This window comes from Acipenser ruthenus, chromosome 3, assembly GCF_902713425.1.
Source record: "Acipenser ruthenus chromosome 3, fAciRut3.2 maternal haplotype, whole genome shotgun sequence".
NCBI classification, from domain to species: Eukaryota; Metazoa; Chordata; class Actinopteri; order Acipenseriformes; family Acipenseridae; genus Acipenser; species Acipenser ruthenus.
Window position 1 is genome coordinate 16,795,648 of NC_081191.1, and position 27,108 is coordinate 16,822,755.

Here is a 27,108-nt window from a genome sequence, read left to right on the forward strand (position 1 = left end):
AGATTTTGTTTCCCCCACTGGCTTTAATTACTTAGAATGCCTGGGTTTATAGAGTACAGTGTAACCATTAATACTTGATAGGTCACTTTTGCAGTGATTTATGCATGTTAAACAGATATCAATGGCAACCGACTGCTTACTCCCTAATCTCTGTCTATTGATACGTGGGGACTTTAAGACACGTTCAATTTAAGATACTGTTGTATTGATTAGATTAGTGTGTCAGCTATCTTAATTTGAAAGGGTAAATAATTAATACAAGTAATAAAAGTAATACAGAAGAACAGTGTTGGTTAGACTATAAAAAATTCTATGAAGTTAGCTATGTGCTAGCACTGAAGCCCGTAGGTGAAGCTTTGCACACTGAAGGATTGTAACATTAACATGCCTCCCTGCAATCACCCTTAAGGACTCTTTACAAAACAGTCAGTAAGTTAATAAGCATGGCAAACAGTGATCTAGTCAGAAAACGATAATACAGATTATATTAATCAGGTAAGAAACTTCAGAAAAAATTTAAATATAAGTGATTCTGTTAACAGGCACACATGCCATTGTGCTCCAAAATACATTATAGTGCTTTGCCAGAAACATGAGGACAGGGTTCCTTTGGAATAAGCATGCAAACATTGTATTATTGTTTGGCTCATTCCATAAATAGCCTTTGCAGCAATAAAAAAGATGCTAGGATGCTCCAGCTTAATCATGTTGCACTGTCCTTCCAACAGCAATTGTTTAACAATATCTGTTATATCACAGTGACAGGGCAAGCAATTATTTATGAGATGATTTTGATTGCAGCTAGTGCGTTTCTCTATATACTTAGATATTTCGAGATGTTATGTTGTTTCTGCTTCTAATTTTGTCTTAAAGTTTTCAAGTCAGTAAATGGACAGTTCAGTGCAAAGTGAGAGAAGTGATGTGGTCACGCAGCTGTGTTTTTTCCTCTCCAGCCTGTGAACATGCCAGACAGCGCTATGTTCAGCCTCAGCCCAGCTGGGAGCCAAACCTCTTCACAGCCCAGTTCTGTTCCATGTTGGGACCTGCTCACTGACACCCGATGCTCAGATGTCGAAGCCCCACTTCCCAGCAAACAAATGCTGCTGAGCTTCTCTCCTGGAGCTGGGGCGGACAGTGCGAGCGGCCAGAGCTGCTGGAGCCTGCCAGCTGGGATTAGGCAAGATTTTCCAAGGCAAAGCGTTGCCGTGCCTATCCAACCCTGCAGCGAGAGCGGATTCTGTACCAGGTGTGTTGCACTTGTGTGCAAAGGCGTTCATTTGCTGCCTTTAAGTTTATATTCTATTATTGTTTTTTTAAGAGGAAAAAACTTTTAGTGGACATGCCCTGTCAAGCTTAAATGTTTCAGTTTCATGCCCTCATCATTTCCATAGGAAGTTCGCTCTCATTATATATGAACTTGCTTCAGTGAAAAAATACATTGTCTAATGGAACTTTGAACAGCATCTTCTCATAAAAATAGTTGGTTTTGCCTCATTTAGCTCCATGTAATAGCACATCATCCTATTTATTAAGTGCCACTTTTATTAACTACAACAGCATGAAATAATTGAGCTCAAATGATAATATATTCCTAAATGGAAAGTATGAATTTGGGCTGGATATGATTTTCCTGGTGCGGGTATGGGTGTGACTTAACAACTTCAGTGGACAGAAGTTGGTATCCTGAAAACAACACAATTTGACATACTTGTCAGCCAAGGATTGAGCAGCAGATGTGGCTGCTTTGTTTAAGTCAGGAGTGAAGTGTATTTAGGTAGCCTTCCCAGCTCTGTGCCTGACTGTATTTAGGACAGTAACCGACTTCTCAGAAAGCTCTGCCCCACTCAAACACCCTGCCGTGCCAGTTTGTCAAACCACCTTCTGCTCTGTACACTCCCTGATGTTGAGAGATTTCACACCCTTTTAAATACTGCATGAAGCGACTATTAAAATCAGCGGGGTTACGACTTGAGTGAGTGCGATCATCCCGTTCAAATATTTGGCAGAGCAGGCTGAACAGTGTGATCCATTAACATGGAGCTATAATATGCTGCCCTTGCCACCTTTGGGGAGCGAAACACAACCCACAATCCATGCAGGCCTGACAGCTGCACAAGATTGGATTTGACATGTTTTCAGTTCAGTGGCGTACAAAGGTTGTACTAATTAGATCGAGAGAGCACAGCTTGTTGGAATTCAGGTCATGTTGCAAGAGACTCCTGTTGCAGTTATGATTCCCTGCTTTGTTTTTGATAGTAATTTTTGTTTCAGAGCCATTGTCCTGACATACCAAGAACACCTGGGGGTGACCTACATGACTCTGACCGAAGACCCCTGTCCTCGCATGATAATCAACAGCAAGTGCCCAGTCCCACTCGTGATGAAAGAGAATATAAAAGGTAAAAGAACACAATTTGACATTGTCAGCCAAGGATTGAGCAGCAGGGGTGGCTGTTTTGTTGAAGTCAGAAGTGAGGTGTATTTCAGTGTGGGATTTAGAATTCAAGCTGATTGTATTATTCTTGTGTAATTCTCACTTCACTCTGGGGGTTTGAAAGCTGCAGGCTGCCCTGTTGCTGGTATGAGCCACTGCTTGCTCCGTGATCATCAGGAAGTTGTGTATTTGGCAGCAGTTGATTGACCCGGAATCCTGTTTTTCCTCGTGCTGGAGGGCGGGCAGCCACTGGCCTCATTACAATAGAGGTGAACCAGCCAGCCAGCACCAGCTCCCGAGTGGGCCAGGTTAGGTCCCATTGAGAGTGGTAGCGCTGGGTTACAAATTGCAAGCAGACCAACACACTCAAACATGCACTCCATCAGTTTTTGTGACAAGTATACACCTTTACACACCACTGAAAGGCCACAATTGTTTATGCACAACCCTGTATAAAATGGTGGGTGTCCATTGAAAAAAAAAAAATATATATGCTTCTGTGGTGTGGCAGATTTTTTTCCATTTCATTTAAAGGCCTTTAATACAACACTAGCATCTGCAGTATCAAGATCATTCAGACACATATTGAATTCAGTGTTTGCTTTTGTGTTTTTATGACAATGTGCCCCGTGAAATTCTTTTTTATTTTTTATAATTTTTCACAAATTTAATTTAATTTTGTTTTATTACAGATGCACATTAATAAAACAACACAAATAGATGTATATCAATAATAGTATAGTAATCATCATGTTTTAACTACATACATAGTTTTTATTAAACATTATCTGCTTTTTTTTATTTTATTTTTTATTTTTTTACATTTTGACATAAACAGACCTAGCACAGAAAAATAATTTAGTTACCATTTAAATGCACTGAAGCAGGGCTCCAGTATACAAGCTTGGCGTTTCTCAGTATTTAAACACTAAGCAAAGCAGATTCATTCAAATTCATGCAAAACCAAAACAGCATTTGCTCCAGTGCAAAGTTTGCACCACTTGAAATAAAACAAAGAATTAGCATACTAATACAAAATACAAGCAAACAAGCCATATTTTTCCCAAAAGGAAAATGAATAAAAAGCTACTGCTTAACGACGGTATCTTTCCAAACGACCTGCTCCAAATTATACACCTGCGCAAGTGCTAGTCAGAGCTTCCGTTTCCCTTCAGACCGTGTCTATGGTAACGGCTGCGTCTTGACAACTACAATTGCAAGTATTTATTTAAAGTATTGTTTGTATAAACCTCCCAATTTAAAAATGTCATTCTATGTTTGCTTTATAATGATGTTTTGTTGTATTTCGTTTTATATTTTCATTTTGTTTTATATGTTGCATTTCATTTTATTCCGTGCTATTTCGTATTTGCGAAAAACACGGGGCTCTAGTTATTTGGAAGTATTGCAAAACCGTGCATTATCATTGCACTATTATTATACAACCAATATAGGTATACACTACTGTAAGTTACTTACCAGCTGTTCTGTAGAGACATTGTTCTGTTGAGACATTAAAAAATAATGTAATTGTATGTAAAAATAATGTGATATCTTGTAACAATTGTAAGTCTCCCTGGATAAGGGCGTCTGCTAAGAAATAAATAATAATAATAATAATAATTGTGATGTGCTGTGATTCTCAGATATTCCCAAGACCAAGGTGTACTGCAGACCCATCCCTGCAGAGTCCTCCCTGCACCACGAACTGTACCACCACCTCTCCAGCTTTCCAGACTGCAAGAATAAAGACACTTTACCCAGCATTCTCTTGAAATTGGAGTCCTCAGAGGAAACTGGAGAGGAGTGGAGCGATGCCATTGACATCAACAGCCCTGGAACCCAGGTACAATTCTATAGACTGTCTGCTAGTCACTCATATGGTGTAATGTGCATTTTCTTAGAGATAACTTTGTCATGAATGGTCTGTGAATGCTAAAATCCAGTAATGACATGACATGTCAGAACAGAGACTGCTACATGCTGTCTTTAATTGCTAGTTTAGTCACCATTTTACTATATGACTTGAGCTTGTGACCTACAGTATGTACACTCACTTTACCCCCTTCAGTGTAAAATCTGATTAAAATAGGAACCTATTGGAAATATATACATATATATATATATATATATATATATACAGGTAGTGAACAAAAAAATGAAAACACCAATGTAAAGTCACTTAATAGGGTGCTGGGCCACTATGGTATCCTGCTCTGTGGAGTTCTCGGCAGACCTTTTTTGTTGAAACTGGCTGCTCGCGCCCCAGGTTGAAATTTGCAGTCAATTGATCTGCAGTTGCTCGCCTGTTTTGCCTTGCACTTGGAATTAATGCACGGATATCACGATCCTGGAGTATGCGCTTCCGCCTACTGTTGCCCTTTGCTGATGATGTCTTTCCTTCGGAGTTCCATGCCGACATCACCTTAGACACCGTTGCTCGTGAAACATCAGCAAGTTGAGCTGTCTTGGTCACTGAAGCTCCTGCCAAACGCGCCCCAACAATCACCCCTCTTTCAAAGTCACTGAGGTCTCCTCTTGCAGCCATGCTAGCCATAATTATAGTCAACCAGGCCTGTCCAGCATTTTTATACATGACCCTAAGCATGCTGGGATGTTATTTGCTTAATTAACGCATGAGCCACACCTGTGTGGAAGCCCTTGCTTTCAGTATACTTGGTGTCCCTCATTTATCCAGGTGTTTCCATTTTGTTGTTCACTACCTGTGTGTGTGTGTGTGTGTATATATATAAATATATATAAAAATCTGGATTTATCGACTATAATTTAGTGTACTAAATAGAATCTGTTCCTGCCATAACTGTCTATTTAGCATTCCTAGTATGTAAAACGCTATTTTAGCTAAATTAATTGAATAGGTACCAGTGAATGTTCTGGTTTTACAGTACGCTTGTTGTTTGTTTAAAAGCTTGTCTTTGTTTTTTGTGTTGAAGGTTGTGTTTGTGCCCGGCTATGGGTGTGTGTACATAGATACCATCCACCTCTGCGGTACAGTAACTATCACCCTGGCCCCTGAGGGAAAAGCAGGGGTGACCCTCACCAGCCTCCACAGGTAAACCATCAGACCAGCACATGGCAGTCAGCCCGATTCAGAGTAATTTCTACTGGAATTACTTTTGTACTTTGTACCAATGTACTTTATTAGAGAAGTGTTTCTCAAACTTTTTTTGTGAGTGGATTACCTGAATTTTGTTTTGATCTCAGCAGACCAAACAATAAACATTAAAGCTGACTGAAAAATAAGCACATAAAAAAAACACTATAATAATAACCGATGACTTCGCTTTCTTTGTTGTAATGCGATGGATGGGCCTGTTTCTGTGAGCAAAGTTATTTTAAACTGCCAATATAATGTATTTTTGTATTGACTTCTCCAGGTCAGCTGCAGTAATGCGTGAATAGTGAACTTCGTTTTTGCCTCCATTTCTGTATCTTTTCATTATCAACAAAAAAACATGATTGGCGTTTTTAAATACTTGGTCACTAACAAGGCAAACATGGTGGGTTATGTCAGCTCTGTTTTATGGAACGATTGAGACCAGCAGAGGCTTCATTCATTTTAATTAACTACAATAAATGGAAACATCGAAAGCCTCCAGTTTAATGTTTACAACAAATAGAACCTTGTTTGAGGGACTGTTTTTTTCTCCAAAGCAGAATGATATATAAATAAAATTGTTTAAAAAAAAAACATACTTTTTTATTGTATCCGTTTCATAAGCGGGAAAACGCTCCAGGGCTTGTCCATTGTGTTGCATTAACATACGGCCTTGTTGGTTGAACCCAACTACAGCTGTATGTTAATGCAGCACAACGCACGCCCTGTCGTGTGTTATTCCCTTACTTTACAAGCTATTGTGTTGAGTGCACATGAGCGCAATACACAAAAACGTAATACAGACACTCCAAAGCATATATGACGGAGAGTTTAGACCTTTTTTTTCAACTTGGAGATATTCTCCATGTATGCATTTTCTTCCTGTTTCTGTAGCAGAGTTTTTAAGGTCTCAGATTTTGTGTTTGCAATGGGATCTATAAACTATGCTGTCGCAGAAGTATGAAGTTCTCAAATTACCGAAGCAGGTGTCCTGTATTACAGAATTACCCCTCAAAATGGCAGCAACAATTAATTTCAAGATGGAATTTGCTGTATTCTTCTGATACTTTGCTGGTTGTTTGTGCTCTGACACATACAGTGACACGGTACACCTAAATGTTCTTAATTTGAACTTGATTATTAAATAATTCATTAAAAAATCACATATTAATCTTGCTGTATAGAGAGTCTGACAGTGAAATTGTCATGATGAATCAGTTAGGAAATTTCCTTCATGTGTGATTTGGTTTTCTGATAATTTTTAGGTATTACACACTAATTAGGCCTCCTTTCTCTGTTTTTCATCATATATTTTTATCATCCGTCCTTCGTATGAGATGTAAAACTGATGTCCTATTGTAAGTGATTCTGCAGCAGCAGTTGTTGATGCATAGTTCACCCCAAAGTCTCTGTAAATTGTTTTAGATATAAGCATCTGCTAAATGACTAATTAAAAATAATATTAATCTAATTTTTTTGTTACAGAACAGTGAAACAGACCATTGCATTCAGGGTACTCTTATGTGAGGCCAGCCTCGTAGTGCACGATGACATCACAAACCACAAGGCCTCTACGGAACTGCTGCGACTGACCCTGTCCAAGATCCTGCTGAACATGGCTCCAGCTCAGGGGCTGGGGGCAGAGGCCAGGGAGGGGCTGCCTGAGCTCTACACTGTGGAGGTGTACTGCGCCAGTCTGCAGGGGGACAATCAGCTCTACAACAGATCAAGCTTTCACTTCCCAGTCTTGCTCTGCCAGGAGCAGAAAGCAGACACTCTGCAGTGGTCCCGGGATTCCAACCCAACAGTGTCTGTCAGGGATCTAGAGGAATATAAACACAGCTGCTTTTTGCAACTTTGCCTCTCCTTGTCTGAAACACGGGACAGTGGCTTGGGTGTCGACCAAGTGACTTTTGAGATAAAGCCAGCAAGGCTGTATGTGGAAGATACATTTTTCTATTACATAAAGACTTTGTTTTACACATATATCCCTGACAGGGCACTGAGCAAAAAGCCAGTGAAGACACTTAGCTCTTTAGGTGCCCTGGTGCTGCCTGAGCAGGTAGAACAGTCCATTCAAGCCCTGGTAAACCCAGTAAAGCTGCAGAAGTTGACAATCCAGCCGGTCAACCTATTAGTCAGTATCCACGCCTCCCTAAAGCTTTACATTGCCTCTGACCATACACCTTTGTCCTTTTCCTTGTTTGAAAGAGGACTCATCTACACTACTGCCAGACAACTTATCCATGCATTGGCAATGCATTATGCTGCTGGGGCCCTTTTCCGTGCAGGTAAGCGTTACTGTTTTGTTGTTAGACACAGTTGTCTCTTTCACACCAGGTCTTTGTTCCAACCATGATCTAAATGCTTTAATTGAACCACTTAAATCTCTATCCGGGTCCTAATGTAGTCACTTATTTTAATAAACCCTATTAAACTTGAATTTCAATATCCCCACCCCACCCAGATCATGGCATGTTTTGTCAAACTTATAGGATTAGAGCAGAAAGTTTTTTTTTTAAGTACACAAAGCTTTTACAACAATCTAAATGTTTTTGCTTGCAAAAACTATTTGGAATACATACACGTTAATAACTTAATAAATGGCCCTAAGTTATTATAAACAAGCCAAATACAATTGTCTTAACTGTGGATAAAGTGGCTGTCCCTGTGGGTCCACAATCCTTCTGTAGCAAGTCATGAGACTGAATTACAGCTGCCTGTCAAACTAGGAGCGCACCATTACCAAATGATGAGGGGAGTTTCCTCGTCTCTGTTACACGCTAGCGAGGGGCGAGGGGCAGTGTTCTCAAGGATGGGGTTACTGATTAGACAGGAAAATGATGGCGGGTCATTCCCTCTGCTGTGCCAAGCTGGCTTTGTATTGAGGAAACCTTAGCATACACTGGTCTTAGGGGAATCAATGAAAAAATTGATTCCCAACATGGAACAGAGCCAAGACCCCTTCTGAAGAACAGGGGGCATGTGAAAATAATCATTAAGAAAAGATCCTAAAGTACTTGGATGATTGCAGACAACAATGTAGAATTAAATGCTGTGCTCTCAAGGAAATTGACATTGAATGGAAAGATATTATAAACACAATATTAACTGTTATATGCACTCTGTGCCAGCTCTATCCCATAGCAAAGAAAACATTACTGAGGTTTTTGTTTTTTGTCCTTCCAGCTTTTATTGGACTCCATAAGCATTTTAAATTAAGTAATGTTCTTTTTAGTCATTTCTAGGAAATATTGATTAGTTGAAATAGGTATGAAATGCATGTGGGATTGTTTTTCAGTGAGGCACAGTGTCTTGATAACTTACAAACATATGGGAACATTTAACCCACTAATTTCCACCTCAGAAATCATTCTAATTGCTTGTTGGACTTTAGTGTCTCTAGTTATAGTGTGTATATTTTGAAAAATGTTCCCTCTAAACTGATTCATCCGGACATGTATTTGCATCACATACCTATATTTCTTTTCACTGACGTAGCATTCTTGGACTTTGGTCATAATCTGAATAAGGGTAATAAAAACATCTTTGAAAAGGGGTTCACAGCAAAAAAGCTGGAGTCGGAGGTAATTTAAGAATGCTCTGTAAACGTGTAAGAATACAGGCTTAGGATACTAAAAACAATGTACAGTTTCTTATCTCATCAAAGAGAATAAAAACAAAACCAAAGTGTACATTAATTAAAATAAGGTTTCATGTCTGAAATCAAAAATTGTGTGTAAATAATGATATCATTGTGATGTGCATATCAAGAAATCAAGGGGTTCAGTGATTGTGTTCCCATCTTCCAAAGCATCAAGGAACTTTCTGCATCCTTTTTGTTATCTGTTTAAAGACATTGATGATGCAATAAAATCACCTCCATGTTAAAAAGGCAGAGCTGTGGGTTTATAGTGCCCTACTTTGAAGAAAAGGCAAAGGCACAAGAAGGTGGTTTCGTTATTATTATTATTATTAGTATCATTATTATTATTATTTGCTAAAGCCTTTCCCCCCTTGTCCCCACAGGCTGGGTTGTTGGGTCTCTGGAAATCCTGGGCAGCCCCGCGAGTCTGGTGAGGAGTATAGGTAACGGCATTGCTGACTTCTTCAGGCTCCCCTACGAGGGGCTGACCCGTGGCCCTGGAGCCTTTGTCAGTGGAGTCTCCCGAGGGACAACTTCCTTTGTTAAACACATATCCAAAGGTATCTTACTGTTTCCTGCCCTTTCTGCCTTGGAAATGCTACTGGCTTTTCATAAGGGGGCTGAATAATGTGTCTGCAAACCGTGCACTGCCCTTCAGCACCATGCAGAGACTATCAAACCTGCACATGTAATCTTGACTGAATCACTAAGAGATAGTCATGCAGTTAAGCATGGTCAGTGTGCCCCCTGTGCTCCACGTGAAAGCTTATTTAATTATTTTTCGCCTACTTTGTTTTTGGAAAATAACAAGCCACTCAGTTGTCAATTTTCTAATTAGCTGTGCTTTATAACCTATGGGAGGTGCATAATGTAGCTAAAGTAACTGATTAAGTAAATGAGTTGTTTTGTGAACAATAGAGGGATTGTAACAAACAGCTGTTTGCAGTTTCAGGGCTGTCCATTGCCACCAACAGTTTTACCACAATAACTTGAGTGCATTTTCACAAAACAACCTGAAACCTGATAGAAAGTCAGGTAGAACCTAGGTCCAGAACCCTGTTGAAAAGCAGATGGATCAAATTTATGGCCAGCTAGCTTTAGTTAAAATATACATTCTGTGGAAAAGAAAAGTGCATTGTATTCACCTTGATGTCCTCGACACAGTTATGTAAATAAACTACCATGTACTGCAGTTGCTTATTGAAGTTATTTTGAGATGCTGCTGGGCTGCATGTTTTAGTACATTACAGAAAAGTTCAGTGTTAAATATTATTGTGAAGTGCTGCATTATTGCGTCTTCTTTAGACAAAGAGGACAATCTGTCAAAGAGGTGTGTTTGTGTTGATGGCAAGTCCACCGTCTCGATTGTGTTCAGGCACTCTGACGTCGATCACGAACCTGGCCACCAGCCTGGCAAGGAATATGGACCGCCTGTCTCTGGATGAGGAGCATTACCACCGGCAGGAGGAGTGGAGGAGGCAGCTCCCTGAGAGCCTGGGGGACGGCCTGCGTCAGGGACTCTCCCGCCTCGGCATCAGCCTGCTCGGTCAGTACTCACAGGCTAGCTCTCCAGTGAAGGGCATCAGCCTGCTCGCTCAGTACTCACAGGCTAGCTCTCCAGTGAAGGGCATCAGCCTGCTTGCTCAGTACTCACAGGCTAGCTCTCCAGTGAAGGGCATCGGCCTGCTCGCTCAGTACTCACAGGCTAGCTCTCCAGTGAAGGGCATCAGCCTGCTCGCTCAGTACTCACAGGCTAGCTCTCCAGTGAAGGGCATCAGCCTGCTCGCTCAGTACTCACAGGCTAGCTCTCCAGTGAAGGGCATCAGCCTGCTCGCTCAGTACTCACAGGCTAGCTCTCCAGTGAAGGGCATCAGCCTGCTCGCTCAGTACTCACAGGCTAGCTCTCCAGTGAAGGGCATCAGCCTGCTCGCTCAGTACTCACAGGCTAGCTCTCCAGTGAAGGGCATCAGCCTGCTCGCTCAGTACTCACAGGCTAGCTCTCCAGTGAAGGGCATCAGCCTGCTCGCTCAGTACTTACAGGCTAGCTCTCCAGTGAAGGGCATCAGCCTGCTCGCTCAGTATTCACAGGCTAGCTCTCCAGTGAAGGGCATCAGCCTGCTCGCTCAGTACTCACAGGCTAGCTCTCCAGTGAAGGACATCCGTTTTGAAAGTGCTGCCGATTTCATGACACGACTGTGTAAGTTGCACTGTGTCCACATACACCTGTTGTCCCTGCTGTGGATTACTGTCTAAACTCCTAATAACAAAAGAGAGAATAAGTGCGTGTGTGGTACCAAATAGCACCGGGTAATGGAAGGTATTCTATTGCTGGCCCATACAAGTGAACTATTCTGTTGTAAGGCTTTACAGAAAAAGTGAGTAAGTTTTGAATATATTCACATGGGTGATTTGTGTGTAATTTAATACACAAAAATAGAATGATCCAGAAAATACTAGTTAAAATATATATATAAGCACATACATAAAAGCAATCATTTAACGTCTTGCTGAAAAAGAAGAGCTTCTAGACCTTACCTACTGTAACACTGTTTTGGCCTACTGTGTAATTATCTGCTTTAGGGGCCATTGCTGGTATTGTGGACCAGCCGATGCAAAACTTTCAGAAAACTTCAGAGACACACGGATCTGCTGGAAGCAAAGCCAAAGGAGTGATCTCGGGTGTGGGGAAAGGAATCGTGGGAGTGTTTACTAAACCTATCGGAGGAGCAGCTGAGCTGGTCTCACAGACAGGATTCGGTGAGTGAAGACACTGCTCTTTACTACAGTCTTCACAGTACAGACTATAGACTTACAAGTTGGAAGATAGTATTGCTTTCTTCAACCAGAGAATCCAGCAGTATCACCTTAAATCACCTACATACAGTACAGTATGTCTTACATCCAGACAAACATAAAAAAGAAGTCATTTCAGATTTACATTTTAAGTTTTAGGTCAGCGCTCCCAATACTAAGGAAACTTTAAGCACCACAACCAATCTGGTTTGCACTTGTCACTTATGAAAATTAAAATGCAGATAAATCATCTGCAAAATGATAGAAATAAATAAAGTTACATTTTGTTTGGCCTGAGGTAATTATTTATTAGTTGTTTTCTGTGGTATAAGGTACTTTTGACAGTTATGATGAAAAGTTAACTGACATATTAAAGCCAATTTGGTCTTGTTCATGTTTTCTAAAAAATGTGTTATTGTCGAGCCCTGTGCACTGAAGTTAACTGCATTGCTAACAGCTCAGTATTACAGTACATCAATTGTAAATGAAGTGTGTGATTCCATTTAGGAACGATGGCTCTCCAGGGTGTAGTGCTTAATCTCCCAGCTATTTTCTTGTTGGCTTTGGAGTGTTCATTTTTTTCTTCCTATCTAATGTAAGGTCTTTGAGGTTAAGTGCGTCGTTGTTGCATGGTAGCAATTGAAATGAATTATTTGCCTCCTGCATGTTCCAGAGAAATGACATAATTTGGGGATCTGGGCTTGTTTTATGAACTGTTCTAAATAAATGACATCAGTGAAGCACTCAACTGCAGGGAAACGAATAGTAAAATTTAAATCTTTGCTCCTTTTATTTTTAATTCAGGTATTTTACATGGGGCTGGACTTTGTCAGCTTCCCAAACAGCTCTATCTTCCCAACGAACTACAGGCTGCTGAGGCTCCAAACAGCCACATCAAATACATCTGGTAACGTTATTAAACCACTTCTTTTTGACAGCATAGTTCCTCAGGCCCTGACTTATTGTTCAGCTAGCAGGTCATTTTTCACTTGTATAAAAAGTTATGTTTTTTGGGGTTTTTTTGCCTGCTTTTACTATGACATTATCCACAGACATGTCTCCGTCATCCAGATTGTGCATCACTGAGCTAGTTAGTGAGCCTCAATTAAATGCATTTGTATTAGGCTAGTTGATGTCATCCGCAATCTCAAATCCCCGTTGTACTTATGTGTTCCAAGTTCTTGTACTGAAAAACCCTAGAGGTATAAATATCAAAATAATACAAAAAAGAAATGCAGTAAAATATGATTAAAATGTATTTTGTTTATTAAGATCTATGTTGTGGGAGAAAAAGATGAATACGCACTCATTCAGTTCCTAAGTGATACAAACTACTGAGACAAAAAATACAAATAAAACAAGGCTCCCACTGAGACAGAGCAGTCTGATCAGTGAGTAATGTTGTGGCAGTTTGGCTTTCAAATTGTCAGGCCTTCAAGCACATGTATTGTGCATGGTTTGAATCAGTTTTTAAGTTTTTAAAATACGGCCACCTGGGTGATTTTGTTCAGGCCCTCCCAGTGTTCTCCATTAGATCAACAACCCCAGTCTTATTCAGCCTTATAATGGTATTGATAGTGATAGCTGCTGTGCAGTTTTTATTCAGCCCATTTCATTGCTGTTGTCCTGGTTTGGGTGTCAAGGTTGCATATATCCCTTCTGTATTGTTACCTTTAATTTGTTTTGTGTATGTAACAGTCTCTGAAAACAAGTTATTTAGTGTTTGGTACTTGCTTGATAGGAATATTATGTTGTATGTAATACAAATCAGGAGATTTACTTAAATATAATGCAGTACCAGAAAAGGCTGTTGACAGCAAATGTACTTTGTGTGGAACAGGAAAATGCTGCAGTCGCTGGGGAGGCCAGAGATGTGCATGGCTCTGGATGTCACCATTGTGAGTGGCTCGGGGCAGGAGCACGAGGGCTGCCTGCTGCTCACCTCCGAGGTGCTGTTTGTGGTCAGCCTCAGTGAAGACACGCAGCAGCAGGCGTTTCCTGTCACCGAAATCGAGTGTTCTCAAGACACTGCCCAGGACAACCTGCTCAAAGTCATACTGAAGCAACAGAGAGTGCCGTGTGAATTAGAGGTAAGGATCAGTGTTGTACTCCAGGTGTGCCCCAGGTGTTCTGTCATCGGAGCAGGGAAAGGGTTACCTCCCACTAGAGATGTAATGCATGTCTTTTATTGAAGCTTTGCTGTGATTATGTTTTGTTATGTGTAGTTTTGAAAAGTAGATTTTTAATTAAAATCAGTTCCTCGATTCTGAGGTAGTATGTTCTGTCCCCTTTATTTTTTCAGGCTGAGGGCGTAAGAGAAAGACTGTCGGAGCAGCAGTACAACAGGATTGTGGACTATGTCACAAAAATATCTCACCACGTTTTACACAGCAGCTCTTCTGTGCAATTACAATCTCCAGTAGTGGCTGCTGAACCCCCACCTACTACCGTCAAGACTTACAAATATCTTGTGGACTCGCATTTTGCTCGTGTGTTTGTGAGCAAGTTTGTTATGGTGAAAAACAAAGCACTAAGAAAAGGTTTTCACTAAAACACACCCATAGTTTCCAGTACAATTTCCAGTAAAGTTAAGAATTTCTTGTTTTTCTAGTTTAAACCAGTTTTTTTATTTTGTTAAAAATGTGTATGCAATCACAAATGTTACTACATAGCCAAATACAACATTCTAATTCAGTATTGGTGTTTTTCGGTTTAAGTATGATGTAGTAATTTATGTTAAAAATTGTATTTACGCATACAGTATATGCAAGTTACTGGAAGTCAAGCACATATTGTGTCAGTATAATTCATTTATCCAACCTGTCAATAATAATAGTAATAGTTAGCACAGTCATTTTACTAAATAAAAGTACAAATAACTATTTAGACTTATTAGATTTAAATTCATATTTTATATTCAGCTCAGCCTTGTACTGACAAATATGTAAAAATAAGCAGTGCTTCCAGTTTTATGTAAGCTTTATAAACTCATGATTTTATTTGCATTTGATCTGAAAAGGGGATTAAAGAGCAAAATATTTAACGCTAATAAAATATAACAATTAAAAATCTGTGGGATATTTTTTGTGTCTGTCAAACATGACATACAGGTACAAATAATTAGTGAAAGGGTGTGTTGTATAAATATATGATGGTGTGTGTGTGTATATATATGTATACAGAGAGTAAAAACAGCAAACATCACAATATCTAAAGAGAATCTGGATATGCATCAATCACTAGAAATACTGAAGCTAAAAGAGTAATGGATAAACTAGTAACTCTTAATAATTAGCTACAAGGTCTCGAATTCCTCCTTCAGAGATCATAGCTAGTTAGACCAATGTTATTGTTGAAGTTTGAAAGTTGCACATTCACTTATGTACTTAAGATTGTTCTAAGAGCACTGTGATGTTGTGACTTTGGCAATACTTGAAATATATATATAAAATACTTTGTTCTATGGAGGTACCTGTGCATCTGTCCATATCTCACACTTACACACAGTATTCCTATTGCATATATATATATATATATATATATATATATATATATATATATATATATATACATACACACACACACACACACATATATATATATATATGTAGATTTTTTTCCCCACTTCGACATTATGGACTATTTTGTGTAGATCAGTGACAAAAAATCCTAATTAAATCCATTTTAATTCCAGGTTGTAACACTACAAAATGTGGAAAAGTCCAAGGAGGGTGAATACTTATGCAAGGCACTGTATGTGTGTATGTGTGTGTGTATATATATATATATATATATATATATATATATATATATATATATATATATATATATATATATATATATATATATATATATATAAACCAACATGTTTGCAAAAGAAGAAACAAAATATAAACAGTTAGGAGAAAAAGACTGTATAGAAAGAGAATGGACAACAAGGCGGGTGATTTTAAAAAAAATTAAACATTTTATTATGACAGGTAACAAGAATAAGAATTATATAAGAAAAGGCTACAGAAGTTTAAATATAGGTAGCCATTATAGTTAAATCACAATTATGTTTTAAAAAAAGGAGCAAAGTAATAACAAAAATAAATAAATCACAACCAGCATGGAAATACTGAATCAATTCATGAAGAACACAATTTTCTTAAAAGATTTATGATTCCACAAATCACATAAATAACAAAGGGACAGGAGTTTGTTATTACAAATACATCGGCAATTGTTTATTTTTTCTTCCTGGAACAATGAAGAAATCACTTTGAAAAGTTGTTCTCATTAGATGCTACGTCCATCACTCGTTTTCAGGAACTGCTGGTACAAAACAAAACACTGTCAGTGTCAAACAGATGTGCTGGTATGTGATATCCTGTGAATGTACAACTCTGACCGAAGGCTTTGCATCACCCTATAGAATTAACAATATTTCCTGTCAATGTATCTATGCAAGATCATATTTTAAATAGACTTAAAATGTACTTTCTGTCCCTTGTACAATATACTGTATTTTAAAAACAGATATGTACAGTACATTTGAAATGTATTTTATATATATTATAGCCTGAAGAGTCAAGTAGTTTATTGTACAGCAAAACCACAAGATGGCAGTATAATCTTAAATATTACTTGCACTTTCCAATACACAAAGAATACTTGTCTCCCAAGGAAGGTTTCCTTACAGCATGTTTTGGCAATATCGGGCTAATGCTATTTATTACAGAACTAAGTATACTACACAAACTTCTTGTATTACAATAACCTATAAATAAACTTTGTTTAATTACAATATTTAACCTTGTCTGAGAACGTTTCAGATAAAAAGGGTACATACATGTCTCCTCAGTGAAACATGTTTTACAACTTTGATGGATTTAGTCCCTAAACAGCACTTGTTTCTGCAGCAGCACATGAAGCTTCTATAGTGTTTTTCCAGCAACAAAATGATTTGTTCCTGAACGAGGCAGATCATGTGACTTCTGAGGGAATCTAACATCTGAACTGCTTGCAGGCCTTACCATGGCAACATAGAGGCAGAGTGGTTTGGTTTTGCTATTACGGGTTTTGTATCTCTGAAAAGTATCCCTTTTCAAACAGGGCTTCACAGTTTGTTTTATCACAAACAAAGCACAAACGACTCATTGTCTCCCTGTATGTCACAGCAAATGGTATTGAGTTCATTACATTGCAATGTGACTGTGTCATTGCATTCCAGTCAACCCCCTTCTGTGTCACCTGAGTCGTCAGCTCCCCAAGAAAGAATGCAAGGACTGTCACAAAGATTCCCATAGGCAATCAAAAAGAAAAAAGGGAATTCACACAAGCATTCTACCGGAACCTGAAAACATGTACCGTATGTCCAATAACAAAGCCAGAATTTTGTTTAAAAGGCAAAAAGCAGGGAGGGGCATCAATATCGATATTTAGATATCACATCTATAGCGTTCGATATTGATAATTTCCATATTGCAATATCGTGGGATTAAAAAAATTAATTCATGTATACTCGCAGAGACATACTTAATACAAACACAGTATAAATCAAGTTTATTTTATATTAATATACAACAAACCCTATACATACCAATCATGGTATAATTCACATGGTATAATTCATGGTATAATTCACATAGTATAATTCACATTTCAGGATACCGGTATGTATATGTATATATACACACACACAATTTCAAACAGTTCTGACCATGATTTTTTTTATGAAACAAATCGTCAAACAGAAATAATTCATTTGCGTATACAAAATTGTGCTTAAACAGTTTTGTGAACAAAATTGTTTATTATTGTGTATTAGTAGACGCGTTAGCCCAGGGGTTCCAAACTGTGGTCCGCGGCCCACCTTCCAGTGACATTTCTATGTATTTTTTTTTTTTTAACGAAAGGCATGCGCCGGCGGCAGCTGTACCTAGAAAAATAAGCTGTAGCAAGGCAGTATTGGTGGACTGGCGGATACTGGCAGGTTGAGCTGGTCCGAGGCACAGCCAAAAGCTGCTTTCTCCATTGGCCAGGGTCTATGACAGTTTTCAGCGATTCCCTTTGGACTGTGCAATGCCCCAGCAATGTTCGAGTGCCTGATGGAGCGGGTGCTCGCCGGATTTCCACGGTCTCACTGTGTCGTGTACCTGGACAACCTCTTGGTGCACGCCGCTACCTTCCCGGAAGCGCTGCAGAACTTGAGGACTGTGCTTGAGCGCATCCGGGGAGCGGGCTTGAAACGGGGAAGTGCAACCTGCTGAGAAGAGAAATGCTCTTCCTCTGCCACGTTGTTGGGGGAGACAGCATTGCCACAGACCCTGCTAAAGTGACGGAGGTGCATAGCTTTCTGGGCCTGGCGTCTTATTACCGTAGCTTTGTGGGGGACTTTTCTCAGATCGCTGGCCCCTGCACCGCCGGACCGAAAAAGGGGTCTGGTTCACCTGGGACACCTACTGCACAGGCGCCTTTGGGGAATTGCGAGAGGACCTCGTGAAGGCCCCGGTCTTGACCCGGACGCGGAACAAGTAGTCGCATCCTCCAGCCAAGCTCGTAGCAAAACAGAGCGGAACTATTGGCTGTAGTACGGGCCGTGCACCACTTCCGCACCTCGGACCATGCCTCCCTGCGGTGGCTGCTCAACTTCCGCGAGGCTGAAGGACAGGTGGCTCACTGGATAGAAGCACTGCAGGGATACGAGTACTCCATCCAGCACGGGCCGGCCGCCTGCACCTCCAAGGACTGTAAGCACAGCCATCGGATGGAGGAGCGGGAGGCACAGTGGTGCAGGTAAGTGATGTCGCTGTATCCGTGGAAACCCCGCTCAAGTTGCCAGAGGAGGAGCTCCAGCGTCAACAGGGTCTGAATGCTGAGCTGGTACCCTATGATTATCGGCGGGTCAGCGTCCAGCCAGAGACGCAGCAGTGGTGGCGCAGTGGGAATGTTTGAGCCCCTGGGGAAGTGAGCTGTACTGTTACTGGACACACTCTACGACAGGACATAAGTGGTTACAAGCGGTGGTTCCCCAAGATGTCCGAGAAACCGTCCTGCAAACACTTCGGCATCGCCAAGACCCTGGGCCGGTTCCGTGAGCAGTTCTACTGGGGCCGTGCCACCTCGACGTGGAGACCTATGTGCGTCGCTGTGACCGGTGCACTGCCCAGAAGGGCCCCTTGAACCACTCTCACGCTCTGCTCCAGCAATACCAAGTGGGGGCACCATTGGAGAGCGTCGCCGTGGATATCTTAGGGCCTTTCCCACGGACGGAGGGGGGCAACCGGTACGTCCTCATGGCCATGGATTACTTCACTAAATGGCCCAAGGTGTACGCTGTCCCCGACCAGAGCGCAATTACCTGCACGGAGGCACTGCTGGAAGGTATATTCTGCTGGTTTGGGGCTCCTCAGGAGCTACATATAGTGACCAGGGGCATAACTTTGAAGCGCAAGTGTTTGGGGAGGTGGCTGGGCATAAAAAAAAAACAGGACAACACTGCTCCACCCACAGAGTGACTGATTAGTGGAGCAGTTTAACCGCACCCTTGCTACCCAGTCTGCCATGTGGACCTCCCAGCACCAGCGTGACTGGGACCAATACTTGCCCTTGGTCCTAATGGCCTACCAGACTGCAGTTCAGGATTCCACGGGGTACACACCACCGGCTCATGTTTGGGAGGGAGCTCTGAATCCTGCTGGACCTTGTGTTCAGAAGGCCACCCCAGTTCCACACTACAGACCTCAGCTGGTCAGCGCCACAAGCGGGCGTACAATACCCGCTGCAAGGGCCTGGGATTTCATGCTGGGGAGCAGATCTGGGTTTACTGCCCCCGACGAAGAAAAAGACTCTGCCACAAACTGGACAGTTACTGGGAGGGCTCCTGTGTTGTTCTCGAGAGGCTCTCTGAGGTAACTTGCCGAGTGCGGCTGCAGACCCGTGGTCGAGCGGTCGTATTCCACCAAGGCCGCTTGGCCCTATAGTGCCCTGGAACAAACTTGGTTGCTCCTCTAATAATTCCCATGCTTGCTACAGTACTTATGGTAATGAAACAAACAATAACAAAAACAGAACTGTAACTCTGAACTTTACACCGTACTCTTAAACTATGCAGCTTGTCATTCTTCAAGGATCTAAAACAGCGGGCCCTTATGCTGATTTCTGCTGTCACCTTGTCTTTCTTAACACTACAAACACGATGAGTTTGGAGAGTACTTTTATAAACTGACTATGAGCTAATGTAAGTATAATGGCACACTAACAGTATATGCTAACTGAAACAGTTTAGTAGAGCAATGCTGAAACGAATTACACGTTTTTAAAAAGTACAATTTAATTAAATAGATTTTAAACGTAATAACTCCCCTTCATAGTCACAGAGGTAGTTATGTTAAGCCGTATCCACAAGGTTTATTAATAAGCAAAACTAAACCGGAGCATACATGCAGTCTATATATCCAGCACTTAAATGAAAAATGTGCACTTTTGCTGGCTTTTAAAAAATGACACAAAAAAGGTCCTGCATTCACACAACTTGAACATGTGACCTAATTTTAAGCTATGGATTTTTTTGGTTTGTTTGTTTTTATGATAAATAACATTTTGTTCACTAAATTGTTCTCTGGCACAAATCCGTGACAAAAAGGTCTTTACATACAGCGACGTTTTGTGGAGATTCACCAAACAAACAAATATTATCGAGGTCCTACTATTCTATACGTTGTAAAACAAAGCCAGCAACACGTTTGTATTCTATGTGACACATCCCAACATTACCAAGCTCATACATAGTTTTGAAGATTATGAGCCATATTTATAAAGCATTTTCTGTCAAGGTCACTGGACTATTTTAAAAGGAAAAAACAAAATACAAAAGTAAATAATAATATAAGTGGTGACCTGCGCATAACACAGATTCTGATAATAATAACAATAATAATGAAGATGGTGATTATGTCGTGTGTAACCGCAAGTAATAATAATAATAATAATAATAATAATTTAAAATATTAAAAAGTTAATAAACAAACAGGATCAAAGAAGGAATTCGTAAAGAAAGACAATTGAGATTGCAGTAAGTTGTATATATAAATGTATAACAATAAAATAATTTTGTTGAAAATATAATTTCAGCTATACTACTATGGTCCAGCTGTCTTCTCAGCTGATGTTGCTGCTGCTACTACTTCTAATAACAATAAAACTGTTGGATAGTCCATCCTTTATTTTTCAGCAGAGTTGCCGGAGGTTAGGATGGTAACCTTTTATCAGAACAATCATAACAAGCTCGTCCAATAGGAATGCATGGGCGGGGTCATGCATTTATTTCCAGTCTTTTGGATCGTTTCCAGGTCGTGTCTGGTGTGGATTGACATTCGGTGACTTCGCTCGCGTTGCTCTGTCCAGTGTGGATGAAGCCTTATTTGCATGCTGCAGAAGCACCACTGGCCATCCGTTTTGCATTATTTTGAGATATACTCATGCTTCAGCGGTTCATTACACTATTAATGTCTTTTTAAAATGTGAACTTTCTGTATTATAAATGAGATGTACTTTAACAACATCAAAACATATCTCAAAATAATGCAAAATTTGGCATGACACCATGCTTAATCATTTTAGACGTTTTGTGAGTTAGCATGCACACACACAGAGCAGCTGACAATTTAATTACTTCCGGATTGGTTAAAGTCTGTGCGCAGTGAAGTATAGAAATATTTTGGTTTTGAGGTGGCTGATGATGGAATAGTAAAACAATATAACAAGATGTTGTTTTTCTCCATGCATATTGTGAAGCAAAGCACCACTAGTTTATTGCTGTTCACATGTAAATATCTGTTAACGTCTATATATGTTTGATATTGATATTGTGTTATTATATTTCTGTGTTTTGGAAGCCTTCCGTATCGATATCGAAATACGTGCATGATATCGATATACAATTTTCATATTGTTTCCCACCCCTAGTAAAAAGTCAATTTTTTAAAATCAGTGATATATTTTTGTAGCTCCTGTCAGCCCCACACAAGGAAATTGACCCAAGAAACAAATTTTACTTACATTTTCTGTGAGAAAATAGAGTGCGATGTCCTTTTTGTGCCGGCCGACTTAGTGCTGCGAATGGAGGAGGTCTCTGAATTAAAAGGTAAAATACAAACATTACGATGACTTCTCACATCTGCCACTCAGATTTGTTGGGATTCCAAATCATGCTATCCTCAGATAACAAGACATATCACAAATGGCCCATTGACAGCATAAAACAGCAGCCTATCGCAGAGTGGAATGACATAATTGAGCTTATTAAAATGAAGAGCCTTAAAAAAGGAACAAAATACCTGTCATATAATAGCTAGAGGATGCATTAGGTGTAAGGGTATATGGAAACTACTGTCTTCCTCACTAGTATAAAGATCTCTTGGATTTTATCCATCCAGAACACTGCTATCCCCTTATATGCCCAATACGCCCTGCTGCATGTAATTCCATCAGGATGAACTGATCCCATAATTCTTTTACAGTATGACATGTTATTAGATACATATTAAGGGGGTGATGTAATTATAGGAACAGTGCAAATAATTGTGGATGCAAAATTCAAATTGCATTGCAGCCAGGCAGTTATTTTGCACTGCGCCCAATGTAAGCTTAAATTACTCAACACGCACTTGCAAAGTTAGGAGTACAGAAAGCAATAGTCACTGTATGACATTTGTGGAGCATGAAAATACAAAGCAAAATAAAAGAAATAATGTCAGAGGAAGGGTATGGGGGGAAAAAAAGTTGTTTGGAAAAGTCTCTTCCAACATCAGGTATGCGAGTATCCTTAGGAAAATATGTACTGACCTGCCCTTTTCAGCATGACATCCAGAAATGTGCCTAGCACTCTGGAAAAGGTGGATTGGGCTATCCCTCCAGACATTCTAACTGTGGTCTGAAAGGAACCAGAGGCTAAGTAGTGCAGAGAACACAGCACTTTCACATGTGCAGGGATAGCGCTCCCTAGATTGACGCTGAGGTCTAGCTCATCCCTCAATTCAATTAGGTCTAGGATGACCTGCGGAGTGAGACGATAACGCTTTAGCACTGCATCCTCCAGCATCCCAAACAAAGTGACCCTGGGATCGAATATGCAGGGTCTTCTTCATCTTGCCCTTCTCCGAATGTGTTCCTGCCTCTCCTGAACAAGAGCCAAGTGTCGCCACATCAGGAAGTGTACCACAGCAGCCATCCTGAGGCCAATGACAGGTCTCTGCAGGTGTGTGCTTTTATACAGCTCTTAGTTACTCGCTTCTACAATGGTTTGCACCTTGTAACAAGAGGTGTACAATCTCTGGAGGGTCAGCAATTGCCTAAGTGCAAGGCAAAATCCTTACATCACATTATAATGTTTGCATCTGCTTAGTATCCAGATCCCACCCAATTCCATGCTAGTTTCTTAATTTTAATGCATTTCAATACAGCCAGTAAAATCAGACTTTACGGCTGCTAAACACAATTTAAGGCAGCATTACGGGGGTTTTGCACCCACAAATCACTTTGCACGTATCCTTACATCAGCCCCTAAGTGCTTCCATTAGTGTAACTGTTTAGAACAACTGTCAGACAATGAGAGCGCTATCTGTGACTTAGAACTTGTATAATACATGATAAAATAGAGTCAAGGTTTTCAGCAAATACAATGTAAAGCTAACTCATATCACATCAGTTTGTTAAATACTATTTATAAGTGTTGTTTAAAAAATAAACAGCAACAGTGCATGGTAAAGAGGAGTGTCATGATGATGACCTTCTGCACTTTGGAGGGAGAAAAAAGTTCCAATAAAAAGACATTTAATGTTAATTTTATTGAGAGTAAAATATAAAATGACAGTTAATTTATAGCACCACATTCAGACTAATGGAAGCTACTATTCATGGTCTGGCGCAAAATCCTGGTTTTTGGAACAAGAGGTTTGGTAAATGTGTTAGTTTTACACAGCAACCCCGTCCCAAGGGAAAACGAATGTATTGCTATAAAGCGATCAGTATTAAGTGGGTACGATGAAGCCAAAAATCAAAATTACATAGTTCTCATTTCTAAAAAAAACAACTGCAGTGCACACATGCATTGTCCAGTGCCAGCTCAACAAGGACAAAGCTGCTGCTGCTGTTTCACACCCTGCTCATTGTGTTCTTTTCATTGGAATTGTTGCCTGTTCTGTACCCCGCTGTTAAATCAAAGGATTGACAGCATTACTGTTTGGTCTGTCTGGAAAGCCAGCACTTTGTAGGACTGACACTTTTATAGCCCTGCTGCCTTAATGTTTCTTCTGATAAAACAGCGCCAGCACACAGACAGGGCCCCTAGAGCTCCAGTTTGAACCAACTTGCTTAGGTTGTTCTTGGTTACTCAAATGCAATTTTATATGTGTATATATATATTAGAGATGGGATGAATACTGAGGTTCCAAATAATTTTCCTTTAAGGTCTCACTGAACCGACACATTTCAATTGAAAGTCTGTTAAACATTTAAATCACACAATTAGGTTGTGCTGTGTGTATAATCTCCAAAGTGCTTTCAATTAAAAACAAATTGTCGCCTTTTAATCTGTAAACAGGTGAGTTTCACGTGGCTGATGCAGATCCACATTATAAACACATAAGCATAACAATAGTGTGTAACGTCTTCAGGTAGGGTTTTTTTTGTTACAATTCTTCGATCTATTGATGTTGAGGTTTAAAAGTTTTAAATTGAGATGAGGCAAAACATACATGATGATAATTTGCCAGTTAAAAGCGGACATTTCCCTTTGAATTGAAAGCACTCTGCAGAACCTAATGACACCTTTTAAGAGTGTCATCATGTTCAAATGAAATGTCGGTTCCGGTTTTTCTTTTTTAAACCCTACCTGAAGACGTTACACACTACTGTTATGCTTATGTGTTTATAATGTGGATCTGCATCAGCCACATGAAACTCACCTGTCAACAGATTAAAAGGCGACAATTTGTTTTTAATTGAAAGCACATTGGAGATTATACACACACAACACAACCTAATTGTGTGATTTAAAAGTTTAACCGGCTTTCAATTGAAATGTGTCGGTTCAGTGAGACCTTAAAGGAAAACCAAAAAGAAAGTTTAAAACCGAAAAAACTGAACTGCATTTTGCACCCAAGGGAACGGGGCACACCATTATTACACACATATGTTTTGTTTTTTTAACTGAAAAATAAGCTCAGTATAGTGTCATTGCATCACTCGACACAATGTAGAAAGAATTGAGACATTAAACTTGTTTTATTTATTGGTACCCCCCATGTCGCTGCAGGCAGCTGTAAGTAGCAAATCACGTCTCAGTAGAACTAGAGTCACAGTTAGGGGAGAGCAGGCCGAGGCTAACTCATAAAATAAATTCAATCTTTCCAGTTGTGGCATGCAAAATATATATATATATATATATATATATATATATATATATATATATATATATATATATAGCTGAGTTGAAATGCTCAGTAATACAAAACTAAAATTAACTTCTTTGATACAATAATGCAATGGGCAGTGGGATATAATGCAACACATCTGTACCTGGATCTGACAGAGAGGACATCAGGGTTCTTCCCTCAAGGCCATTTTGCATCTGCAGCAGCGCTCTCTCCTGCTCCAGAGCTTCCATGTATTTGGAATAGGACCAGGAGACCTGTGGAGCAAAAGAGGACAAGAACCACCTCACTGCAATGTGCCTTTACGTGAAGGAGAGGGGAAGGGCTAGGTGTATTATACACAGCGCTTATTCAATTATTATATTACAGATTATAAAAGTTTTCTTAGGGGGTTGATTTCCAGTTTTTGTTTATTTTTTTATTGTCTTCAAGGTTGACTGTTAGGCCTGCTAGACCTAGTCAGAATTTTAGGTAAAGGGTAATGAAGAAATCAAATCAAATCACCACAATTCCAGCTAAAAACTCCAACAGTACTGTACATGATTATCATATTGTGACTGTTTCAGAAGTATCCGGTTTCATGGCTGCGCTGTTGCTTACTTGCTGGCTGCGACTGTGTGGACCCCTGGCCTCCCTCGTGGAGGAGACGCCAGCTTGGCTGCCGCTGTAGACACTCTCATTGTCTCCAAAGAAATTATCGGAAAAACTCATCTTTCTCTTGGCTTCTTCCTGCTCCTGGATATCATGCAAAACTGTTAATCACTTTTAACTACGTACAGCTATGGACACAGGTTTTACATCACCCTATAGAATTAACACATTTTGCTTCATAAAGCCGAATGAAACATGCTGAATAATGTTACGTGAACATATTGAATTACATACCGCTTTGTAGTTTTATATATATATATATATATATATATATATACCCTTCAAAAAAAGAAATGCATAGCAGATATTTTTTCTTCCATTTCTTAAAAATTGCAACAAAACTTGATCTAAATAATTCTATTTTATTTAAACACGTTTTATTGACAGTGTTACATTGTCAGGATCGAAAACGCATGACGTACGCCAAAACGCCAAAACACGTGCAACGTGCCGAGATGTGGCTATAAAAGTGGAGGGTTCTCAGCTTGCATGTCTTATTGGTATTCGCTGTAGACACATTTAAAGTTATGCGTAGACTTACCAAGGCTCAACAGAATAATGCTATTGGACATTTGGAAGCTGGCGAATTTATACGCCTACGTCATTTACATGACAGGTTCACCACTGCAACCTCTACAACATCTGCAGTACCAGGAATGCGTAGAATTTCCAACCAGACTGTCAGAAACCAGAAACCGCTTACGGGAGGCAGGTATCCGAGCAAGGACAGTTAGAGGAGTGATTCTTACGCTGCAACATCATCGATTACAACTATAGCAGTGTCATAATCACAGAGAATGGCCCATACAAAGATGGAGAAATGTGGTGTTCAGTGATGAATCCAGATTTCTGCTTCGACGTGCAGATGGAAGAGCCCAGCTATACAGGCAACGTCATGAATGTTCTGCGCCCAACTGTGTGCGACAGGGTGACAGATTTGGTGGTGGGAGTGTCATGGTGTGGGCGGCAATCTCAGACAGTTGCAGAACCAACCTTGTTCATGTTCAAGGCAACCTGACAGCTCAGCACTATTGTCATGAGATCATAC

At 40.0% G+C, this 27,108-nt stretch overlaps 2 protein-coding genes across 4 annotated transcripts in view; one reads left to right on the forward strand and one right to left on the reverse strand.

Moving 5' to 3' along the window:
- The window catches only part of LOC117394303 (intermembrane lipid transfer protein VPS13B-like), a 370,657-nt gene extending 355,595 nt beyond the window's left edge, over window positions 1–15,062 (forward strand). For both annotated transcript variants that reach the window (XM_033992431.3, XM_033992429.3), the window contains exons 52-62: window positions 954–1,246; window positions 2,272–2,399; window positions 4,081–4,280; window positions 5,389–5,507; window positions 7,038–7,843; window positions 9,582–9,758; window positions 10,574–10,744; window positions 11,779–11,955; window positions 12,796–12,898; window positions 13,832–14,081; window positions 14,294–15,062. In XM_033992431.3, the coding sequence (XP_033848322.2) occupies window positions 954–1,246; window positions 2,272–2,399; window positions 4,081–4,280; window positions 5,389–5,507; window positions 7,038–7,843; window positions 9,582–9,758; window positions 10,574–10,744; window positions 11,779–11,955; window positions 12,796–12,898; window positions 13,832–14,081; window positions 14,294–14,542 (2,673 nt within the window). In that variant the 3' untranslated portion in view covers window positions 14,543–15,062. The remainder of the gene's footprint in view (window positions 1–953; window positions 1,247–2,271; window positions 2,400–4,080; window positions 4,281–5,388; window positions 5,508–7,037; window positions 7,844–9,581; window positions 9,759–10,573; window positions 10,745–11,778; window positions 11,956–12,795; window positions 12,899–13,831; window positions 14,082–14,293) is intronic.
- An 873-nt stretch (window positions 15,063–15,935) lies between these two features.
- Window positions 15,936–27,108, reverse strand: part of LOC117435596 (regulator of G-protein signaling 22) — a 50,098-nt gene continuing 38,925 nt past the window's right edge. The window contains exons 24-27 of one of the 2 annotated variants that reach the window (XM_034058911.3): window positions 26,010–26,144; window positions 25,555–25,666; window positions 22,036–22,108; window positions 15,936–16,305 (exon numbers count right to left, since the gene is read on the reverse strand). In XM_034058911.3, the coding sequence (XP_033914802.3) occupies window positions 16,299–16,305; window positions 22,036–22,108; window positions 25,555–25,666; window positions 26,010–26,144 (327 nt within the window). In that variant the 3' untranslated portion in view covers window positions 15,936–16,298. Of the gene's footprint in view, window positions 16,309–22,035; window positions 22,109–25,554; window positions 25,667–26,009; window positions 26,145–27,108 lie in introns of both variants that reach the window. The other variant, XM_034058910.3, reaches the window with a different exon arrangement.